Source organism: Elgaria multicarinata, chromosome 2 (assembly GCF_023053635.1).
Source record: "Elgaria multicarinata webbii isolate HBS135686 ecotype San Diego chromosome 2, rElgMul1.1.pri, whole genome shotgun sequence".
NCBI classification, from domain to species: Eukaryota; Metazoa; Chordata; class Lepidosauria; order Squamata; family Anguidae; genus Elgaria; species Elgaria multicarinata.
In genome coordinates, this window is record NC_086172.1 from 96611058 (window position 1) to 96628015 (window position 16958).

Sequence of the window (16958 nt, forward strand, 5' to 3'; positions counted from 1 at the left end):
ATTGGTCCTGAGGAGTGCTACCTATAGAACACTTTGCAGCGCAAGGAACTCTTTCACTGAAATCAATGGGACCTAAACATACTTCATCCTGACTGGACTGTCTTTCAATGGCCACATTCCTTTTTGGGCAGTGCCTGATGAAATACTCTGCCATAATTCAAAGCTGCCAAACTCTTCGAACTCACCTATTCTGTATGGCTTGTTCTGTGACACGGCATAGCAACTACTTTGAATAGTAAAGAATGTGGACCTTTATTTTAGGTCTCAAACATTGGTATATAAAGAACGTTTTTTGTCCTCCTCTCAGACACATTATTGGCTCCTATTTATAATAAGAAATCACATATGCAGTTGTTTTCTTCCATATACTTGATAACTTCATAGCAAACATTAAAAATTTACTCAATAAATACAATGGCCAAATGACATCCCCTCAATCGATTGATGTTATTAGGATTTCAGTGGGGAAATGCTGAGCAAGAAATTTCCCTAAATGAACATGAACTGATTTTTGGAGCATATAAAGGGAAGCAAGTTGGCTTCCCCCTCCTCATGTATGTCAGTGCCCACCAGGCTGCCCTAGCCCTGATGTGCAACATATACAATTCCTTCATTATTATTATTTTTAAAATGATATCTAAACAATTGGTTTTACTATTTGAAATATGATATAAAGAGGTTTTAAAATTCATATTGCTAAAGAACAAGGCCAATTTCAAGAAAGCATGTTTACTAAGTATGCAATAGGAAAGTTCAATTAGCATATTAACCTAGAATAAATTAAATTATTTGCTTAGGAAGGATCATAATCTGTTCTCTTCTTTCTAAAAAGGACTTTGCTGCAAAGTTGCATTTGATAAAGTTCAAGTCTTATCAACAAATCAAGATCTTATTTCCTAGACTCACCTATGGTGAAATGAAAAAGAACTCCCAAAATCACCAGGGTAAATCTAAAATATTAGAAAGGGACTGAGCTCCAAAACATCACACATTGAAGTATGTTAGTATGTCAATCCTTATAGCACTTTCCCCTTATAAATTAACTCTTATACAAAGTACAATCTACAAAGTATCTATTAGTCATATGTATCACTTACAAATTTAATAATCCAGGATTAATATTAATAAAACCCATGTAACACTTTGCTATTCCCCTATATCTTCCTTATGTTTCTTACCTGAGTCCCACAGGTCTTGTGCCTGTTGGATTGTGTCAGACAGACCTAAATTTATAGTCAATTGTCAATATGCAAAGTAGCTTATGGTTAGATCTGCTCTTTTCTGGTTTAGCTTCTTCCACCCACACAGCAGCTATAAAGACAATAAATATTAGAATTATGGGTCAGAACATTTAATGCATTAGATGTTCTTTATGGCTGTAAAGTTCTTGTCAGCAGTTTATTTTTACCAATGTTTAGCAATTTGCTAATTTTCATCAGATCAGTCTTATTACTTAAACTGTAGAAGTATTTGCTAGATCTCATTTACTTTTTCCATAGGTATGTTAAATACACAAATGAGAGCAAATTTATATCAGAATATGCATATAACAATATAATATCATTGACTTAGGGGATGTTGATATTTACTGGTTAATCCTTACAGTTGTAAGCGGCCAAGGTAGTGTTAGGAAATGCTGGCACTGATCAGTTATGCGTCTGCAGGCCCTACCACTGTTTAAAAGTGAGAAGAGGTAATAGAAGGGGAGGAGTTTAACCTTTTATCATATCTATGTCGCCCCACACCACCAACCCCATTCAGCTTGAACTCCGAGGGGGGAAATGCCCTTCTCAAGGTAGTTGGGCAGATAAGAGGAGGCAGTGAAATGGTGAACACCACTTCTCTAAATTCTCCTGTCCAACTTGGTCAAGGCTGGATGGTTCCCTAATTTTCTAGTGAACTGTGGACAATGAAACAGGGATGATAGCTATATCAGTGATAGAGTAAAAGCTAATGACTAATCTGACCAAACATGGGCTAGAGCTATATTACAGCCTAGTCTGTGGTGGTAACATAGCTCTTTTAAAAAAGAAGAAAAAAGAAACTAACGAATGAACAATGGAAGGAGGATTACACAGCCTTCAGAAACAGAAAAATAATGGCAGAAAATTATGAAATGGTGGTATATGTGGGAGGTGAGGGCATTCATAAGAACATAAGAAGTGTCATGCTGGGTCAGACCAAGGGTCCATCTAGTCCAGTACTCTGTTCACAGTGGCCAACCAGCTGTTGACCAGGGACCAACAAAGCAGGACATGGTGCAACAGGACCCTCCCACCCATGTTCCCCAGCAACTGGTGCACACAGGCTTACTGCCTCAGATACTGGAGGTGGCACATAACCATCAGGACTAGCAGCCATTGATAGCCTTTTCTTCAGGAATCTATCCAACCCCCTTTTAAAGCGATCCAAATTGGTTGTCATCACTACATCTTGTGGTAGTGAATTCCATAATTTAACTTTGGACTGTTTTTGTTCTGAAGCAGCAAGATAAGCACTCCCATGCTAGAGTGGTATAGGTAGGGAATATTCAGCCGCTAAAAAATTTAAATATTGAAGAAAATTGGATGAGCTTGGAATGAAGGAGAGCAGAATTATATCAGTTATGGATGTGATGGACACTATTCTAAGAGGTGTCTGCTGGTAATCATGTACCTACATTTCAGCCACAATGGCAAAGATACTAGCCAGGGAGGGGAGGGGGCAGATTGCATGTCCCAACTTTCAAGCAGCAATAGACTGTCTCTAGGAAAATGCAATATCCCTACAACAGAAATATTGCCTGGAAAACAGTTATCTGGGACCTCCACAACTAACCACTGAGTTTGTTGCACTTTTAAAAATGGCTGTCTGCAAATCCCAGAAGAGATTTAAAGCAGTTTCCTATTTCGCTACTATGAATGCCTTTAAGGCTACCAAATGTATTGACAAAAAGCCATGGGGTAAGCAAAAGAGGCATTTTATTTCACAGAAATAAACACTTCAATATGTTTCAGACCACACACAAGTCCTTCTTCATGGAAATCTATAGAGCAATATATTACAGAATTTAAACATGTCCCTGTATTTTTAAAAGCATGCATATACAACTTAACTACAATACAATTGTTTATCAAAAGTAAAAAAAATCTGATGAAAAAGAGGATTAAAGTTTTAAGCAATGCATAACAATAGCATATCTTGAATGATAACATATCTCAGGAATAAACAAACTTACTCAATGTGACCAAATTTGATCAGGCTTGCTCTTAAGAATCCAGATCTTAAGAATCCAACTGGCAGATTTTGAGGTTAAATACAGTGACACCCTTTAGCCACAAGTGAGTCTCAACTTTGCAACACTGCTCTAAAATACAGCTCTTTCCAATCAGGATTCACGCACATATTAGCTTGGCTTCTTCTCCCCGATGCAGTACACCACAGTGAACTAGAGGTTTGAATAGCAAGCATGATTGATTTTGTCACACGAAGTTTATTCTTGGGGTATGTTATCATTCAATATATGCCATAGTAATGCAGTTTGTAACTCTGAGCCTATCTTTCATCACATTTTTTTACTTTGATAAACAATTATATTGTTATTGTAGTTAAGTTATATAAATATATATTTAAAAAAAATATGTGGACAGGTTTTGATTCTATAAGTTTTATACATTATTCTATAGATTTCCCTGAAGAAGGACCTGCATGTGGTCTGAAATATGGAACCATTTTATTTCGGAATGCCCTCTTTCCCCCCCTCTCTGAGGTCAATTTTCCAACCTCAGAAAGGCAGCTAGCATGGTTTTCAATGCACTGGCAGTGAGAAGACGGGGGGTCCGATCTTTGACTCCGTCTATGATTCAGAAGGAGTTTTCCAAGCCATCCTATGGTCCCTGGTATGCTTGCCTAGGGATCATAGGATTGCTCTCGAAGGTGTCATCTACACCAAGTAGGATATTCCACTATGAAAGTGGTATGAAATCAGTATATAAAAGGCAGGAGCCGCACTATTGTTTATAGTGGTATTGAAGTGCACTGACCACTGTTGGGGCCCATTGACACATACCATATACTGCTTTCATACCACTATATCCTGCATGGCGTGGCTTCTGCCTTTTATATTCCGCTTTCATAGTGCAATATCCTGCTTGGTGTAGATTTGTTATCTATCAGCTTATGATAGGATCAGAATCAGTTTTTAAATAACAACTCCCAAAACAAGAGAATATTCTGAAGAATTTATTTGCATTCCATATATCAAGCTGATTTTTAAAAATAGTTATTGTCCACCAAGTATTGAAATTTACATGAATAAATTTTTAGATATCGCACAACCTTTAGCAAGCAACCTAAGAAGGCCAACATTTTTCCTGTTGTGTACTGCACAGTTCTTCAAGCGTCTAGTTCACCTACTATCTCTGTCCACTTAAGCTTCACTTTACATTTGCAGAGGTCAGCTAACAAACTGTGAGTTCAAGCAACAAAATGATACAGCCAGGCAGTTTTAGATGTGATAATTATACTGTACAATTTAAGTTTTTGATACACAGCAGACCATAAGAAAATTACAAATATATTTACAAAAGTTCTATATGCAGAATCATTTGTAACAGAAATGCTGCACATCTTCTCATTTCTCTACATATTAGTGAAAACTGAATTTAAGAACCATAGTCAATTATCTCTTGATTTTAAAATTATCACATAAATAATTGCTTAAGTTTTGTTAGTAAAAGCAATTTAAGAGTGTTCAGAAATGTTGGCTTGTTAAAAGATCGTAATATCTTCCTTCCGCTTATGTTTGTGCTTCCTTTGCTATTAGTGAGCAAATATCGTGTTCTAGTGAAGTGGCATATCAGGAAGACAGAAATCAATGCTGTGTACTTTAGTCCATTTCTTTTCTTCCAACACTGTCTGAAGAGAGTAATTGTACTTATTAACTGAGCACAACATGACGGTCAAACACAGATTTGCGCTGTTCTTGAACTTGGCGTTTCCAACGTTGCTGGGCATACTCCACCTTGTTCAACATGTTAGCACGGCTACGGGAACGAGCCAATACATCATGAGCATTTGCAAATGGCTGGTGATCCTGAAATGTAAAAGGGTTTTATTATTGTTTATTGCTCAGCATGCCACTTTGGCAAAGTAAAAATACACTGCTAGTAGTCTAGTTTGCCTTGTATACAAGACAAGAATCAAATCAATTACTTTCTGCAGAAGGATGATGTGTAAGCTATCCATATTCTCTCCAATAGTGACTACAAGTTTAAGTTCTTTCCGAAAGAAACCAGTATAGCGAATTCATTGCTACACTTACAATCCTCTCCACCTAGCATCAGTAACAATCAAATTTAAAAAACTAGAGTTGCAAAAAAGGTGTGTAAGTAATCTGCAGGGGTGTAAACAACTGTAAAAGATCCAGGTGTCTATCCTCCAGGTTGCTTTTCTGTTGCTCGGATAGAATGTATTTAGATTAGAAAACCAAGTACACAAAGGAAAAGGGGGAGGTCATGACAGCCAGTGGGAATTTACTGAATATTATCTTGTAACGTAAGATAAGTATAAAAACAAAAAAAGAACAGCAGAGGCTGAGGGTATGCACAAAGGGCTCTTCTGAACCGCTAAGATATTTTATTATATTCAGCAGTATATAAACGCCACAAATAAAATAAATAATTTGATGGGATGGAGCAAGAGATACTGCTTTGTGCTGCTTAGACATATGAGTATTTTGGGATGTTGAAAAGGTTATGAATTCCGGCAATTTTATCCTGAAAAGCAAGATAAAAATATTTCTCTTCCAGTTTTTGGATTCAAAGAACTGGGCACAGTGTTCCATGCATGCAATGAGGCTTTCCCACCCACCGCTTTCTGATGCAATCTCTTCCACTACCTCCCTGCCCTGCCTCCAAAAGCCACTACTGAGGTTCAGAATATAGTCTGGCACAAGGGCTGCAGCCAGAGGGGGGAAGAAATAGGTGAAATTGGTGGTTTCCCATCTCCCATTTCTTCCCTAATATCATCCACTAATAGCCAATAGCAAAGGCAAGAACAACAAGTCTAGTAAAAAGAATCTTGTCTAGTCATACAGATGACTGCTTGAAGGACAGTTGCCCTGGGACTATAGAGCTGAACGGCAGCAAATCCTGGTCTCATCCACCAGCCAGCGGACCTAGTGCTCTCAGGAATAGCATCATGGCAAGAGAAGAGACCAACCTGGTCCTGCACATAAGCCAGTGAAGGATCAGATGCAGGGAGCGTGCCTCAACCCTCCCTGCTAGAAGGAACGCCTATTAGAATAGAGTCCCACCTGGTCTTATCCATTAGCTACAGACGAAGGAGCTGCTGCCCTAATGACTGGCTTTCTCCTTTCCTCCCCTTTCCTTTTATGTCTATTGGATTGTGATCCTGCAGGCAGGGACCATTTTTCCTTTCAATGTCTGTACAGCACTTAGAAAATTTCAGGTGCTTTGTAAGTAAACAACAATAAAAATGTTCACATTGTAAAACAGAAATTTAAACTGCCAACTCTATGTTTAAGTCTCTAAAATACTAATCAGCAATAGGTATTGTGAAGCTGTTTGGAGTACTCACTTTGAGATGTCAAATAATGCAAACACACACATGTTTATATTCAATATCTCAAAATAAAAAGCAAAAATACAGCTGGTTAGGTGACAAAGTCTAATGACAACTGTCTGTTTATGTTAAGCATTCAAGTCATCCTATTAAACATACCAATGAATGAATGCAATTCATAAACACAGACATTCAATATCAAACCTATTGTTTATATTTAAAGATGTTTTGGACACTAAGGTGTGTTTTAAAGATTAGATTTGGAGAAGGTCATGTATGTGATATATACTAAGGATTAAACAGCTACGTTATGAATTGTTTACCATGTTAACATATCGCATTAAAAATAAACACACCGAACTAGGTATCTGAGATTATGTTTTAAGAAACCATCAGCAAGAACATTGGGCATAATTAACCAGAAACAGCAAACTGTGCCCTTTTTACTACTTGAAGGGTTTTTCAAGAGCTGTTTTGCATTTAGAACTTAAAGGAAACCCAGGTCTTCCAGAGCAGATTTTGAGTATGCTTAGGGGGCTACAGGGGAAGGTGAAATCTAACGGTCATACTCTAGCAAGTGGATAGGATAGAACACACTGGCAGCACATGGTCAGAGTGACACATGATACTAGCAATGGAATCGGATTTCCCCCAGACATTCACTGAACTTACTATCCATTAACACAAGCTAAATTAGAAGCCGAATGGATGGGTGTATTCCGCAATTCCATGATTGCACCACCCAAGCAAAGTATTTGACATAGTTTGCAAAAAATCAGGCTCCTGAAAATCTCAGCTTTCATTTTCTTAAAGCAAATTGCTAGACCTTAAGGTGGCAAAGACAGGCTTAAAAATTATAGGGGTGACACTTGCTGAAATCTCAGAATCCAGGAGGTGCTGAGAAGGATTTCAAGTCATCAGAGAGCAGGTCTCTTAGCACATGGCCTAACTCCTTTTCCCTTATCACGACTAGTAGAAACAGAATTTATGCAAATAAATCAGATGCATGCAAATGTGCTTAATTTATACAAGTCACAATCCAGTTTTTCTTGGCACTTGTCTTTCCTTGATGCAGAACATTGTGCTTTTAATGCCCCAAAAGGAGTTAACATGGAAGCACGGGCTCCCCCAGATTCAGATGGACTCTACCTCTTCTCTGAGAGAACGGGCATTCCAGAAGGGGTGTAGATGACACTGGGTTGAAACGTTCTTTTCTTTAAAGCATTATGAAATCTGTACAGAACAACCATACTGTACTCAAGAATTTAAATTGATTTTAAAGTCCACTTATGAATGACACGATAAAACTTTGAGATAGTTCAGGTTATAAAAGAGTCCAATTAAAATTTCTGAAGAGCTTTGATCTGGGTAGCGAGAGAAATTTAAACGAACTCCGGAGTAAATTCTAACAGGCTAAGCTACTAGGCGCAAACCACAGGTCTTCCATAATAACTGTTGTGGGTTTTTCCATCATTTTGAATGGCACATGCAGAAGCATTCTTAGTGGCTGTTGTGCTGCTGTGAAATACCTGTTAATGGAGTGTATGCAAAGTACAAACATTTTACAGCAGTATTATAAGATCTTTCAGTTTGGATTGGCATTGGTGGCTATTAGGTATTCAGTTGGCTTAATTACTCCAAAAATATGTTCATTCATCCACTCTTACTTTCAATAAACTATTTGATTCAAATCCAAAGTTGTTTATTATAAGCTAGCTGCCACGGGAGGGGGGGAATGTCCAGATAAGTGTGATTCAAGTACATAGTGGACCACTTCTAGTACACCATCTTAAGGAGAATGTTCAGATAGTTTCTGCATTTCTTTTCAAAAATCCCTAACACTGCAATTATCTTTTTTCCTGGCAGCCTCTCCTTTGTGACTACTAGTAGCCAATTCAGAATTTAAGAAGAAAAAAGTTTTATTTCTCAAACTTGCTTCTTAATTTTCGACATGCATTTCAGTAAGTCAACAACCGTAACTCTCTGGCAAGCATCCTTCTTTCCAAGCTATTAAGGGTGAGGTTTTAGTTCACAAATCGTGATATGTTTATCTGGTCTGTTTTTCAACTGAGATGCACACACCTTTCAGATGTATACATTCTTTGGCCTGCCATATGTTCTTCCATTTGAACTTTGTAGAATTTTTGCTCTGTTTCACTTTCCTCAACTGCCTGAAGATACTGATATAAAACTACACGAGCAAATAGTTGGCACATGTTTTCTCGTTAAACTATAACAAGATAACCTAGAACTGTTATGACACACATAAATATATCGAATTATATTCAACATGTATATCTTTTACACAATCACTTCAGTTATTAACTTGTAACCATATTTTTAAAAGCACAGGTCAGCTGCGTCAGTGTAAAAGTGTTTGAATATTTGCTCACATATTGTATAAAATGGACTTTTAATAATCTGGTAATCTAAAGAGAAAAGGCTACCAGATACAGAATGCTTTTAAACAGAGTTTCCCAAAATATGCCACACATATTACTTTAAAGAAGCCCTTTTAGTAATTAGATGCAACCCATCAAGCACTGGGGTTTAGGGTGACCGTATGGAAAGGAGGACAGGGCTCCCATATCTTTAACAATTGAATAGACAAGGGAATTTCAACAGGTGTCATTTGTATGCATGTAGCACCTGGTGAAATTCCCTCTTCATCACAACAATTAAAGGTGCAGGAGCCCTGCCCTCTTTTGTATCTGGTCACTCTAGTATAGCATGTAATGTTCTAGCAAGACCACAAAGTCTCTTGGAGTCCTCTTTCCTGGACTCAAAGCTTGCATTTTCTATCTATAAGGACTTGGTTTTGGAAACTGAGATTAAACCAATTAATGGTCAAATATCTTATTTTAGTGCCATGCAAGTTCTTCACTGGAAACAAAAGGGGGGGTGTAGACATCTAATGTATTCTTCTGAGCTATATTTTCAGAAGATACACTTTCAAACTGCTCTTTGAATTACAAAATTCAACAAGTAATTTGGCAATAACCAACTTTTAACAAATCAGGGTTAAATATTATTCAAAACAAAGAACTTACCCCAACATCGTCATCGCTTTGTATTAGCTGTGAATGTCCGAAGAGGTGTCTCTTCAGAATAGGTTCTACTAAGGTGAGATACACCATGTACAGCAGGAGGAAACCCAAGATGGACAAATATATGATGATGGTAATCTATACAGCATAAGACAATATTTTAGTTTAAGCCACTCATTTGGAGCATACAGACTGGCAAAGTGAAGAAAAATACCTACAGCAGTAAAAACATTTAGGCATCCTACTCTCAGCAACATATCCAAATTAAGTGGTGTGTGTGCAAAGGACAAAATGCAGAAGCAAATGGACTTTTCCACTACTTATGCATTTATCCCGAAGAAAGGAAGACAAGTGAAAAGGAAACAAATCTACCTTCTTCTTCTCTACAGGAAGGAATGATAGAGCATGAGGATGAAAACTCATTTTTTCCAAGTAACTTTGTTTTAATAATTTCTTAGAAAATGTATTCTGATTGATGAGAGTTGGATGTTGGAGGCAGCTTATGGCTTCATTTTATTGTTATTTACGTAGTGCTTATAGTATTTATGATATTTGAAGTACTCAGTGCTCAGTAATGTTGCCTCAAAGTAAATCTGTGTTCCAGTGATTTTAACCTAGCGCAAATGACACCAAAGTGGAAATTGAACATACTTAAAACTAACTGAAGGAATATCATTTTGGTACTTAGTACTCAAACAACCTGTAGAACCTTTTAAAAAAAAACAGTTAGACACTGACTTTTTGCCATCCTAGCTCACTGCAGACAGTGCATTCCAAAAACACTGAACTCAGTTTGGCACACAGACCCCTCCGTTCAGTGCCGCGGGCAACCACCAGGTTGCCCATCTCTGCATGGAATAGTTTCAGATGGAATAAAGTGGAACTAGTGGGAGCCAAGATAGACAAGCAAGTCAGAAGACTAGAGTGTTCCAACGTAAAGCTTGTCACACTATTTGCAGAGGGTAGTGTGTATCCCAGCTCTGAATGACATCCATTAAACAAACTGTGGCCCTTTCTACACCTAAGGATTATCCCAGGAAAATGGAGGGATTGTCCCTGCCTGCTCCCGGGATCCCCTGTGTGGCATTTGGATGCACAGGGACGATCCAGGGGAAAAAGGCAGGTGTAGAAACGGCCTGTACATATCAGTTTCAAAGTAACAAAGATTAGTTAAGCTGGATGATCCAATTAACCAATGTTCTCACCTTCACTGCATGTTTCCCCAAAACATTAAGCAACTCATGAACAAAAAAAGAAAAAAGAGAGAGGGTTGTTCAGAGTTCTCTGCAAGTTATAAGAAGCTCCATTTTAGTCTACGCTACTACATCTGACCTTTTAGACACAATATCTCTTTGCGCTTGTTATACCAGTTCATTATGTATATAAATAATTTACCATCTTGACATCATAGGACTTGGATGCTATACTCATTTTTAAAAAATCAAGCTTGCTACGTTCTATTATTATAGTTGCCACATATCCTTCACTTAGGTTAACTGTGTAACACACACAATGCCTGGGAATTATACTTTTATTATAGATTTTACATGGAAGGGTTTTTATAGAATAACGGTCCTATTATATGAATCTGTATTTTATTATTTTGTATACTGTTCTAGAATATGTAGATTTTGGAAAAAGCCAAACAAATGAGCATTAGTTGAACAAGTTTTTTAAAAAAATAGTAATCAAGGGTTATTTTTACCTTAATTGTTTTAGAACTTCTTTCCTCATATTTGCATTCACAACGTAAGCAATAGGCCTCCACATCTGGCCCAGGAACTGGCATAGGCTGCACAACATGAAGGCAATCACTGGAAGGGGGAAAAAAGGTGCTTAGAGTACGTTTAGGTGTATGTATACCATTGCAGAGAAGTGTTAACTAGTGAGAACACATGCTAAATGTACCGAGAGCTATCCAATCTATTATTCATATTTATGAAAATTTGAAATACTTGACATTTAACCCACCTAGTGATCTACTTAAATATTTAATTCACTACACAAGAACTTAGTTTCTTGGTGAACAAAGGAATCTGAGTACAAATGCCAGTACTAGAACATTCAGAGAGCAGTTGCCTGGAAACCCGAGTTGGCTCTAACAAACCAGGTCCTTTCCCCAGATCTACACTCCTCCCATCATCACCTCTCCTCAGTGGAGAGGTAGCAACTGTAGTGTCTGGAAATGGTAGTCCCATCAGGAGTGAGTTTTAAAAGCCCAGAGAAGAGGCCCAACATACTACATGGGCACCAGCGGCCCCTAGCAACAATCCATTCCGCCCAACATGCCACTACAGCATCCCTTTCCTCTATCCATATTCCAAGGTAACAATCGTGTTATAATAATATGTCAGTTGGAGTTCAAGAGCAGGGCCTTCCAATAGCTTCGGAAAGAATCTGTAAATCCTAGGGTGGGAAATCCTCCCCTTTTTGATGGCAAGAACAACTGTTAATTTGAAGGAGGTGATAAAAGAGGAGTATTTGCAACAGGCAAATGATCACAGAAAAGTAGGAGTGATTGTTCCAGTTGTCATCTGTTTTTCCTCCTACTTCATGTTGTCAGAGTTCTCTCACCATATGAAATACCACACACTCTTTTTAAACATGACAATCTTGCCTTCTTTCTCATCCATAGTATACTTGAGAACATTTTAATTGTATATAGACAAGACAGGATTTGTGAGGGAACCTTTCATGTCTGGTTTCAAGCACAGCATGAGGCTTATACAGTGAGGTAGAAGGAGCAAATGTGTGGAACCATCCCCATATCTTCAAAAGACAAGTGTTTTAGTAAATATTCCAGGACACAATTGGTCTAAATGAAAGTGACTATGTGCATTCAAACACAGCATTAGAACTCCTCTGAAAATTGCTAGTAGCATAGGCCTTTTTTTTTGACACAGTTGCTTCATCAGTTATTTTATTCATCCTTCCACTAATTTTTTATCAATTCCTGCATCATTCAAGCAGAACACACAGCAAAGAAGGTAACTATCCTGCTATACTCATAAAACCTTCTGAACTAGTATCTGCTTGAGCAAATGATAGAATGCTTGTAAATGAAACCATACTTAATGAAGTTAATCTAATCTAATCTTAGGAACAAGCAGTCATACGGCCTCTATGACAGCATCTCTGAAGGGCAAGATATCCATCATGGCGGCTAGCCACACAGAAAAGCTGCCTAATGGAAGCTCATCACAATGTGGATATTGCAGCAGGGGCCATGAATGCTTTGGCACTCTATGCCCCGATTTCTCCCCAGGGAAGCTTGACATACACTTTGAATGACAATATGAAACCTACTGCTACAAATTCAGCTAACCTATACTCAAGGGATGTTAGAGTATCAGAATTAGAGTATATTACATTGCTGTAAAAGTAAATGGTGAAGCTTTTTCTTTTATAAGTACTTCTGCATTTCACTCCAGTCATCAAACAGGAAGTTACATTTATTAGCAATGTCTACAAAGAGAGCAATCCTATGGTCGGAGACCATCTCTGACCTAGGGGAATTCAGAGATCCAAACCCCCTAGGGCACCCCTTACAGCCGACGCAGAAAGAACCATGGCAGCTTCCCTCCGAGGTCAGAAAAGCGACCCTGCAGGAAGAAAGGGGCATTGCAGTGTGCTCTCTTCCAGCCTCCTTCCCTCCCCCTCCAAAGCGCCCTCACTAGACAGGCTAAAAAGCCTGTCAAGCAAAAATCACCCAAGACAATGGACAGGGAGGCAAAGATCACCACTGCCACTCTTCCTGCCTTGCTGGCTTCAGCCCAGCAGGGCAAAGAAATCTTGGAAGACTGCAAGTTCTGAGGCTTCCGAGCAGCGAGGATGCAATCAATAGGACTGTGCCCTAAGTAACCCAAAATTCACCAGTTCCCTAACTTCTGAATCCAGTCCATCTCCAGGTAGAATAAGGGTTAATTTCCACATTACAATTTTCAGTATCCACAACAATATTTGTGAAATGACAATTAAATTGTATTTCAGAGTACAGGAATAAGATAAAGTGCTGTATACTCACCAGTCTTTTTGTGAAACATTTTTACTGAAAATGTCGCCAGCATGATCTTTGTAAGGCGGACAGATACATTTACATCTGACATCCTCCGAATTCTGAAAAATAAATTCACATTTATAATGAATGGGTTATCATTAAGATCAACAACAACAAAAGATAAGCTGCAAGAAATAAAATTAAGGGCAAGAATAGATAATAACAGGGTATTTAAGATTTTCATACTGTAAGGATTTACAGTACATTTCAAAGAAAGGTTTCAACTCATGATCAACTTAAATATTTTTTCACTTATGTAAATACATACAAGTTACCCTTTTAGATTAGATACCTAAATCTATAAATGAAACCAGATTAATTTGATTAGGACTGTAAACAGAGGTATTCAACTAAAGAAGTTTTAAAGCAAGCTTTCAAAGTATTAGTGTTTAAGACAGCACAGCAGGGTATTTTATTTATTTATTTATTCCATTTCTATACCGCTCAATAGCCGAAGCTTATTTAAAAAGGGGGTTGTTGATAAATATATACCACCTGATACATGGGGTTAGAATTTTGGCATATGGGTTACAATAGCCTTCCCCAACCTGATGTCCTCCAGACGTTTAATGCCCATCAACCCCAGCCATCATGGCCAATGGTATTGAATGCTGGGAGTTGTGGTCCAAAACAACTAGAAGGCATCAGGGAGGGGAAGGTTGGCTTACAGATCGTCTAGGAAGGCAGAAAATGTGTTTAAAAAGTTTGGTTATGTACTTGTCAGCTGAAAAAGGAACAACATGTAACTAGATGTACATTCAAAGTATATATGAAGCTGGGGTAGCTACCAATCTTAAACTCTACTAACAAGATGACGAGTAGATAATTCCTTTAAGTTGGCTGACTTTAAGTAAAATACCTTAACTATAAAGAGCTAAAATACACTTGTATGTACGTAATAATGGAGAAGCAAATCACTCTCCTAGGATGTCCTCCTTTGATAGTGTATTAATGTGAATCCAATAAACCTCAAGAACATTATGATGCCTTCCAGCAGCTTTAAGAAACAAGGTAAACTTCTGTATACCCTTCAAATATTTTCATATTAAATGCCTGGAGTCTTATAAATCCAGGAATATAGCACCATGCCCACCACCACCCAAACAAAATGCATCCCATTTCACACTCTCAAAAACCAAACATATACATATAATTTCAGCTTCCACTTGCTCATACATACACCCACCCACCCACACCCACACACACCTTTGTATCAAGTTCTAGGAAGGTAATACCAGACCAACTCTTACAAATCGACTTATCACACAACACCTATGGATAACCAGTTGGTCTTAGCTGTAAAACTCTCAACTCCCACATGTTCAAACACTCATGATGTCATCCTGTGTCTAAACAAGACCTAACAAGAAAGACAGCAGCCAAGAGTTAAATACTATGATGTTAACAATGGATAAAATGTCCATTTATATAAAAAGCCATAGAACCTGTACTGCAGATGTATATGGGACTAAAGGTGGCCACTTCAACTCTCAACATGCATAAGTTACAATTAAATCATATTAACTGAATGTATTTCCAAGTTAAATGTGTTTATGATTACAGGCTTAAGCAAAAGATGCTTCCCATAGCATCAAAAACGAGTAAGAGACAAACATTTCTGGGGAAGGGGGAGAAAAACACAACGAAATTATAAATACATGTCTAATGGAAGAGTGATTCTTTCTACTATGCCTTACAATCCCATTGCCCACCAGCACAGCCTTTTAAAAGAGCATTCTCTAGCTACTTTCTTCTTACGGATATTTTAAAGGCCCATTATGAAGACATTTTCAGAAGCAAAAGTCGTTGCCTAGAAAATGAGAAAGGGGTGAAGCAACAGAAAGAGCCGTGGAGTCGTCGTAAAGGAAATATAAAAAGTGCTTGAAAGAGTTATTCACTTTATTATTTACGTCGTGGCAACAAAGTGCCCGAAGCTTTACTGAGTAATACGGGCAGGAAGCACAGATCGCACACCACCCTCTACTCTTCCCCAGAAGGTAAAGCGAGGGCCTTCTTGCCTGGGCCTTCAGGCTCCGGAACGAGGCCCCTCGGGTGCCACCCTTGTGCGACCTGCTTTCCCCACGAGTCGGCGAGATGCCCCCACGCCCCATCCCGCCCGGACTGAGAAATGCTCAGACTAAGGAGGAAAACAGGGGGAAGATAAACAGGGCCGGGGAGCGGGAGACGAAAACCGCAGGGAGTGGCGGGGGACGACGGACGCTCACCTTTTCCCCGTCCACCTGTCCCGCAAACGCGGCCAGGGCGAGCAGCGCCCACAGCGTCGCCCACGTTCTCCCCGACACCGCCATGCCTGGCTTCCCCCCACTGACGGAGCCCCTCAGCCGCCGGTTTCGTTATCGCCGCCGAGGCGGGCCTTAAGCCCGGACTCTCGGCAATGCCGCCATCCCGTGTCACGTGACGCTGCAAAGCTTCCGCTTCGGCCGGAGCCTTCCCGCCAGCCACATAGGCGCCGGCCGGGCTTTCAGTTCCACAGACAAGAGCTGCTGTTTATGCGTGTGTGTGTGAGAGAGAAATTAATATTAGGCTATAATTAAGCTGGTTTATATCCTTCGTTGAAGGTTAGCCCCATCGAAATCACGAGAACCTGCTTCGGCGGAAATATGTTTGGGATGGACGTGCGAATGTGAAAGTCTCAAGGGTTTCCAGAGCAAAATTGAAATTGCAGCCCCACCGAGGCCGATGAAAAATAGACGTGAGATCAGTCACAAGTCCCTGACTCCATTTTACTGGTTAAAATCCTGGCTTGCGCCAAATTGCTATTTGCCCCACAGGGGGAAATACAGGTACCATACTAGTAAGTAACAGGACAATATCCACTTAGGTAATAGTGGAATTGCCCAACTCACACTCTTCATGGTATTTAAAAGCCTACAAATATGGCCAAAGAGAAATCTGCAAAGCTAGCTGGATACCATGACTTAAGAACATAAGACTTAGGGTCTATCCAGGGTGTGAACAGCTGTGGGAAATCCACAGGTAGGATGTTGAGTGTAACAGTACCCTCCTGGTCAAGTATTCCAGCAACTGGTGTGCATATGTGTACCACCTCTGTTACTGGAGATAGCACGTAGACATCAGGACTAGCAGCCATCGATAGCATTATCCTTCATGAATTTGTCTAATCCGCTTTGTCTAATCCACTTTTAAAGCCATCCAAATTGGTGGTCATCACTACATCATGTGGTAGCAAATTCCATAGTTAACTATGCACTGTGTTAAGAAGTACTTCCTTTTATTTGTCCTGAATATCCCAGCAATTGCTTCATGGG

The 16958-nt window shown here is 39.1% G+C and overlaps 1 protein-coding gene across 1 annotated transcript; it reads right to left on the reverse strand.

The window, feature by feature from the left end:
* Positions 1-4205: 4205 nt before the first annotated feature.
* TMEM9B (TMEM9 domain family member B) lies at positions 4206-16036 on the reverse strand. Its single transcript, XM_063117258.1, has 5 exons — positions 15894-16036; positions 13636-13727; positions 11317-11425; positions 9615-9749; positions 4206-5074 (listed from the first exon to the last, which is right to left on the reverse strand). Exons 1-5 carry the CDS (start codon positions 15975-15977, stop codon positions 4919-4921), a joined length of 576 nt encoding a protein of 191 aa, XP_062973328.1. The 5' UTR covers positions 15978-16036; the 3' UTR covers positions 4206-4918.
* Between the last annotated feature and the right edge of the window lie 922 nt (positions 16037-16958).

Bases quoted from the DNA above. Each gene is read 5' to 3' on its own strand.
- TMEM9B (XM_063117258.1), bottom strand. From the start codon at position 15,977: ATGGCGGTGTCGGGGAGAACGTGGGCGACGCTGTGGGCGCTGCTCGCC. The intron at 9,750-11,316 runs GTAAAAATAACC...TATGCTGTATAG, and splicing joins GAAGTTCTAAAACAATTAAG to ATTACCATCATCATATATTT. The intron at 5,075-9,614 runs GTAAGTTCTTTG...TTTACATTTCAG, and splicing joins AAAGCGATGACGATGTTGGG to GATCACCAGCCATTTGCAAA.